Source organism: Chaetura pelagica, unplaced genomic scaffold (assembly GCF_000747805.2).
Source record: "Chaetura pelagica isolate M959 unplaced genomic scaffold, ChaPel_1.0 scaffold453, whole genome shotgun sequence".
Lineage (NCBI taxonomy): Eukaryota > Metazoa > Chordata > Aves > Apodiformes > Apodidae > Chaetura > Chaetura pelagica.
This window is the reverse complement of record NW_009952879.1, coordinates 2,766,616-2,774,215: the sequence shown is the minus strand read 5'-3', so window position 1 is coordinate 2,774,215 and position 7,600 is coordinate 2,766,616. Positions and strand designations below refer to the sequence as shown.

The 7,600-nt window shown below is 43.5% G+C and overlaps 1 protein-coding gene across 1 annotated transcript in view; it reads right to left on the bottom strand.

The window, feature by feature from the left end:
- Positions 1-1,344: 1,344 nt before the first annotated feature.
- The window catches only part of IGF1R (insulin-like growth factor 1 receptor), a 147,515-nt gene continuing 141,259 nt past the window's right edge, over positions 1,345-7,600 (bottom strand). The window contains exon 22 of the mRNA XM_009995343.1: positions 1,345-2,205. Within this exon, the coding sequence (XP_009993645.1) occupies positions 1,839-2,205 (367 nt within the window). The 3' untranslated portion in view covers positions 1,345-1,838. The remainder of the gene's footprint in view (positions 2,206-7,600) is intronic.

Sequence of the window (7,600 nt, the reverse complement as noted above, 5' to 3'; positions counted from 1 at the left end):
TGAGTTTGTATCATGCCTTGCACTGTAAGAGACTCGCATGCTGTCTGGGCAGAGGTTAGTGGGAAGGAAGGAAAACTGGGGTTTAAAAACACCACACACCACAGCACTGCTAGAGTGTTTCCGTGCAGGGTGTCCCTTCTTTCTCCATATCCCCCTCAAAAGCCCTGTAGCCCACACAGCCAAGATGTTGTAAAACAACTAATGGAAAAAAAATAATAGAAGAAAAAAAAAAAAAAAAGAAAAAAAAAGAGGAGGAAATGTATTTATAAAAAGGCATTAAACAGTTCATGGCAAATCATGTGAAAGGTATCAGTTACTGGGAAGGAGGAAGTAGAGGTTACACTCTATAGTACAAAGCATAAGAAAATTTGTTGAAGTGGGAGGGAAGGGAAGGAGGGCAGACCTGAAGGTTTTCATAGATTAAATCCACAAAGATAAAGAACAAAAAAAATAGCAGCTTTTTTCTGTACAGACATATAGATGAGTATCTGAACTGTAAAAAAGTTATAAAAGTGACACAAAAGACAATGTGTATGCAAATGATCCATGGTCTAACATAGAACTGCAAGACCCTTCAAGAAGTCTTAATAATAAAGAGAAAAGGTCAACAAAGCATCATAGACTTGAATCCGGTTACTGCTTTTTTTTGTCTTCTCCAATTTATGTTTCTAGGTGGTTTTTTTTCCTTGCAAGCCTGTGAAGGAAGGCAGGTTGCACCAATGGAGATCTCTGCCGGGTATTCTCATGGTTTTCAGCTCTCATTTTTGGCGGGCGGTCGACTTTTTTGTATGAAATGCACGTGTTTGTTTAGCTCACCACTGCCAGTTTTGTCCAGAATTCATTGGGATGGGGACAGGGCTGTTTCTTTACCCCATCCCTTTTATCTTCTCCATCACAAGAAAAAAGAGAATCACCACATTTTGTCCAGTTTTGAAAAAAGATCTAGACAATTTCTTTTTTCTTTTTTTTTTTTCAATTTTTTTTTTTTAAATACCAGTGTATGATTGAGTAGAATGTATTGGTCAGGATCTCTTTGAAACAGAGCAGTTGATTACTGTGCTCCTTCCATGCCTACAAAAAAAAACCAAAAAAAAAAAACCACAAACCAAAACAACAACAAAAAAAACCCCCAAAAACCAAAGAGTTCAGTTTTTTGGCAAAATTTGGCAGCGTTGAAAAATGGTAACAACCTCCGACGAATGATGGCCCTTTTTTTATTCTTTTACACGTTCCTAAAAAGATTAAAGAGCAACGTTAAAAATCCAGTCTTTTTTAGTTTAGCTTTTTTTTGTGTGGTTTTTCTGTTTGTTTGTTTGTTTTTTGTTTGGTTTTGTTTTTTTTTTTATAAAGACCTACAGTGCTGGGCAGGTGCTTGCAAGCGTACCAGGGAGCCACCTGGCCTGCGATATCTTTGATCTGATAAAAGTGCTGTCGGGTTGAACTTGCGCGCAGATATGTTTCCCATTATGAAGCAGAGAGAAAGATAGATAGAAAGAGGGGAGAGAGAGAGAGAGAGACAGACAGACAGACATCAGATCTCAAGTTTTCTGTTGCTATTTAAGTGTTAACATTAGAGTTTTAAAAGGCCAACTGTGCGCCCCATGAATGGAGTCCTTTACTGAAACAAACATCTGCTTGCATATTGAAAAAAGAAAAATACGGTAACTCGTTTACTGAAAAAAAAAACCAACAAAAAAAGGGTTCTCCCAAGTGCAGCTATGGCAGTTCTGAAGATCCACTGAGGTACAGTAGGCTGTTGAATATATTGTAGTATTCTTTCTTTCTTCCCCCAATGCATTTTTCTGTGTTCTACTCGGGTGAGATCCTGGCTCCAGGGATCAGCAGGCCGAAGACTGGGGCAGCGGCAAGGCCCTCTCGTTCTTGCGCCCCCCGTTCATGTGCGCGTACGGCTGGCGCTCCTCGAAGCTGGCCCGAAGGACCACCACGCCGGGGCCGTTCTCAGCTTTGTGTCCTGAGTGCTTGTCAGTGGGTTGGAGGGTGGAGGAGGGATCTAAAGGAATGCTCTCCATGTTTTCAGTCTCCAGGTCAAGCTCCTCTGTATCCGGAGGCTTGTTCTCTTCACTGTAGAAGAAGGAGACCTCTTTGAACGCTGGATCCAGCTCGTCTTTGATGCTACCGATGATTTCCAGGAAGGAGGGTCTCATTTTGGGGTTGTACTGCCAGCACATGCGCATCAGTTCAAACCTGGACAGGAAACACACAGCAAAACCATTAACAGAGGTGTTTCAGAGCCCTGGCTGGAGCCCAGCCAACCATGACTGAAGGAGACCCCATGGTTTAGGAAATCCTTCAGCTCTGACGGGAGACCAAGTGTCAGAATTCTCACAGGCTTAGGTCCCCATGCCACATTTCCACCTCCTTTCTAATCATTGATTTACTTCTATAGCTCCTATCTCAGCCTTCTCCACTCCCTTGCTCATGAAACAGTCTGGTAGATACCTGACCTCCAGGAGCTTTTCATACTTTGACTCTCTTTCTCCTCCAAAATATCCCATGCTTGCTTAATCACAGAGCTACATGATAGTGCCTCTCAGAGTATCTTTTTTCACACAACCAATCCCTTCCCTACCTTATGAATATTGTCCTCAAAAAAAATTAATATAGGAAATACACACAAGGTAAGGCACCACTTTTCTCCCCTTAAAGAAGAAAATTACATTAAAATTAATTGTAATCCCTCAGAGACATTTGCCAATTTCAATGACATTTTCTAATATTTTCTTTTTAAATTATGATGTTTTCATTTACAGCCAGGGATGCATTAATATTTTACAGAGTGTGAGATCATCTGTTTAAGCACATCCATGATTAGATCTGCATGATGCCCTGTGCTGGCAAAACAAAACCACCAAATGAAACAGGAACATGTACATAATGAAAACAGTAATTTCATGACACAGCAAAATTGGATATTCCTGAGAGATGGCCCTGAGCTTTAAACACAACACAAGAAAGGATTTCACAGCCTGTGAAGGTGGAATAGGGATGTCTTCTGCTCACACAGCACAAGTAATAGGGCAAATTTAAGTAAGAAAAGGAAGATTAACATTAATTCCTCCAGCCAATCCTCTATATGCACAGCACTCAGAGGAACACACTGTGTGTAGGAAGTCACCACTGGCCACAACTCCTGCTTTCTGTGCTAGAGTAATAACACACCTAAAAAGCACCCCAAAGAAAAATCTTTCATTTAAAGTAATGTTCTGGAGAGTCCTTCACACCTCTGACTTACCTTCCAGCACTGTGACCAGCAGCCTAGGACAGTGGCCAGGCTAGGTTTGGTTCCCCACCTCTGCTGACCTTCCTGTGGAAGGTAAGCCAGGTCACCTAAACTTTCAGCTTTGGCTCTATAAAACAATAAAACCATTTTCCTAACTTCCACAGATTTTCAGCAAGTAAGCAAGCAGTTCTAGTTAATGTTTTATTTAGCTTCCACTGCCTTATGCCCTGGCAGCACTTAACTAGATCTCTGTAGCACTGTGTGGATTTTTATTTTTTTTTTTAAAAAAAGAGACAAAACCAAACAAAAATTCATTCCTTTTACGAATAGCACCATAGTCCATCACCGAGCAATGTCTTCATGTCTCCAGAGTCCCTACTCTAGAACAAACCTTTCAACAGGACTGGCACCCAGCTGGAAAACCCTGGGCTCTGAAGCCTGTGGTTGTGCACTGCTGCCCACAGCAGGGTCTGGAGTCTGGGAACCCTGTCCTGAAACAAAACCCAAGCAAAGAAATCACCTCCTTGGGAAATACTGCTGCACTTCCTCATAGGGTGCTCTGTGTTCTCCACTGACATGAACCAGCAAGGAGACAAGCTGCTGTGTTTGGGATGCAAACACTGCTGAGAGCACTTAAACCAAAACAAAAGCACTCTGAACTGAAGTGTATTTGAAGTCACAAATATTCCCTCCCGTTAGAGCTCAGTTGGCACAACTCTGCTTGAACAAAAAGCCAGCCACCTGAGAATGGCCTTGTGACACCCAAAAAGCAGCTGGCAGAACCAGTCTGTGCTGGGAGAACTCCCTGAGTACTCAAAGCTGTGTTGTAACAGGCACGTAGACATGCAAACACTGCTCAGCTATTGCTCGGGTTTGAGCCTTTTAAAAGTCTTTCATAGTGAAAGTGAAGCCAAACTATAAAACTCCACTATACCCTCACCCACAAACGAGGAGGAAAGCTTGATACATAAATATATAAAATCCATTTCTGTTACTTCATTGCTGTTTCCTTTCCAGCTGACTGCTGCATCCCTGAATAGAAGCCTTGGCTGGAGCCAAGAACACTGGGTATTCACTGGCGCTTCGCCCTGAGGCCTAAGGGCAACACTAAGGAGATACCACAAGCAGTGGAGTAATGCATGTGACATCAGCACAAACAAGGACATGTGATGTTTCTTTTAAGCCATTCCAGATTTAAAAGCCCTACAGAGTTCCCATAAAAGGATATTTTTTTTTCTTTTTAACTCTGTGGGTTCACAGACCTTGCTTACATTATATGAAAAAAAAACCAACCCCAAACAACAAACACAACCAAAAAACAAAACACCTTTCCAGAAGACAATGAAAGAACTTACAGGCTGTTAATATCACCTGAATAGTTTTTATAAAGTGTGTTTCTGACTGGTGGCAAGTGAGCTCAAGGAAGCTGCAGGCATCATCACGAGAGACAGGAACACCAGCGTCTTTCCTATGCATCTTTTGCTCAAAGAACTGAGCAGAAACTGTTACCTTTTGCACTGAGACAGTAAAAAACAAAATGGAAAGTCACCATAGAAGCTGCATTCCATTACAGCATGTGTTGTGCTTTGCATCAGACTTGATCTGGTGGGGAGCAGTGAAAAGACCTCTCCTGTTCTGCTGCTGCTACATGCTGACACCACCCCTGTGCCACAGACCCTGGTTTCTAACCGAGTGCTCAGCGGGAACAAAGGGAAAATCAGCAATGCCTAAATAGTCTAGTCATCTACAATACATGTGGGGGAAGCAATTTTGCTTCAAAAACAGAGTGGAATTCCAGCCTCCACAACTTTTAAAAGCCCCATGGGAACACAGTGTCTGAGAGCTTCAGCTGTAACAAACCTTCTTGCCACACAGCCATCACCTGAGGAACACTGCCGCAACAATGGCCGTACATAAAAACATCACTTATTACACAGGAAGAGGAGAAAAACAGCAAAGCTCCCCCTGGCACCATCTTATTGAACCATCTGTCTTTATGCATGGTTCTGTCTGTAAAACCATGCAAACTATGCCAAGAGGGTGTAGCATAAACAGACCCGAGTCTTGTTTCACCTTGTGTAAAAAGCCCCTAGAAACACTGTCCCCTTTGTGCTTGGCCCTTTCACAGAGATTTCCCACCTCTCTGAACCACAAGACAACTGCAGTATAAAATCCCTCTTTGCACAAGCATCTGACACAACCAAGCTGCGGAAAAGAACCTCTCCAGTTCTTCAAGTGCCCATCCATCTAGAAGCTACTGCCTCACTGCTACCAGGGTGAGCGAAGCACGGCCACTAGCGAGCACTGCCAGCACAGCGGTCTGAGGAGGGTCCAAGGCTTCTTGCACCATGTAGCATTGATGCAGAGGGGCAACAAGAGGCCCTTGGTAAAACTACTGCACTGTGGCTGGAGTGTGCATGGCTGTGTCAACACCCTCATAATCTGCAAGGTTAAAAATAGTAGGTTTGGTGACAGTTGCAGCAAGATTCTTCTCTCTATTCTCATCTATGCTTCCCCACAGCAGTCCACATCCTCCACCTGTTCTGGAGGATTTTGTCCATCAGCATGCTCACCTCTCTCTACAGAATTCAGGTTGTTTCCAAGTCAAACTAATTTAAAGAAAACAGTGTCTCTGATCTGTAGCCTCCCATGAGACACACAGACGTGCAGTTCCTGGCTCCCCTTCTGGCTTGCTCTCACACAGTATCAAGCACAAGAAGTACACTGACTTCCCTGCAGCAGGTGGACTTTGCTTTCTGGACATCTTGAGTTAATATTAAAGTATCAGTTGCTACCAGTGAGAACTTATACTGTCTTGAAAGTACCCTCCAGTGGCACAGACAGTCCAAGAAATCTGTCTTTAACAGATTTTTTTAGCAACCTCCACAAAATGTAAGACCTATTTTACAAAGGGTTTCATCAAGCACTTGAGACAGCACCTACCTGAAACGTGCTGGGGATGCATGGCAAGATACACATGCCATTTTGGGGCTCTTTGCAACTCTGTTACAAGCCCCTTTCTGCTCATTCCATAATTTTCTTCCTACCTCCCTTGCTGACAAGCAGGTTATCAGGCAGCTGAGAGGGGAGAGGAACTCTGCCTACAGACCAGGTCTCTGTGCCTGGTAACAGCAACACATCTGAGGTTCAAGACTAGCAGCAGTTGTCAGGTCACTGAGTGCTGCTCAGCACCGTTACAGGATCTTGGGCAAACAGGATGGAAGACGGGGAAATGAAGCAAGTAACAGGGAAAGGAAGAAGCACCACAGCAGCACAGAATACGTTCTTTGAATGCCAAATGCATGAGCATGGAACAGAGGTGAAGATTATTCCTGGAGCTCCATACTGTTATTCCTACAGCTATTTGAATTTCAGCAGACGTGGGTGTCTGCTAATAGGAAGACAAAACAAGCTGCAAGGGAGATAAAGCAAGTCACAATAAGTTTCTGCAGTCAATGTATGTTGGGTTTTTTTAAATTTTTATCAGTCAGGATGTTTTATTCACAACTGTATTAAAAAAAAAGACACCACTAAACTGGATATGCCTTAGGTCTGAGTTCAGCACTGTTCCTTCTTCTGTTGGTTAAATTCAAAGGAAGATTTTTTATTCTACACCTCTGCGATGTCAGGGTGACATCCTAGTGGCCATAACTCATGTGTGAACACCCAGCAAGCAGAGGAGTATCTCTGAGGAGGAGGAAGGAGAACGGGCCAGGTGGGCTGCAGTAAAGAGCTCGTCGTGCTGCGACGCCCCCCCTGTGCCCCTGTTCATACCACACACGCTCCAGGTTAACAGGGAACCTCTAATTGCTGAATCTTTTGCTGAGTTTCTTCACATTGTAGAGGTTTGGGTTTTTTTCCTATAGACTTGGGGAGCTGACCCCTTCACACAACCCTATTCTTCCATTTCTGCCTACTCCTCCCCTCCATTACACAGCTCTGACTGTGTTAAACAATCTCCAGTCAATCTGACTGCCAGAAATTCTCCACAGCATCATGGAAGGGAAAGAATGCGAAACTGAGGAATCACATGGCAGTTACACCTCCCCCTGCATATACCACCCATCCCCCTCAAACAACAAAACAACACTGCCTGTCATCTGAAACCAAAGCCCGTGCTCCAGCCAAAAAAGCTCTTTTCCTAAGAATCCCAAGCAGCTGAGGCCCTTAAGTGATTGTATCCCTTCTGTGGGCCTCCAACAAATGTCAATAACTGCAAGACGTGATATTTCCTTCCCAACCGCCAGTTTGGGAAGTATATCAAAGTAATAAAGTCTGAACAACTGAAACTGCTATACACAAAAGCCAGCAGAAGTATTTCAACAATGTAAAGCTAAAAACTGAAGCCTGCTGCACTGC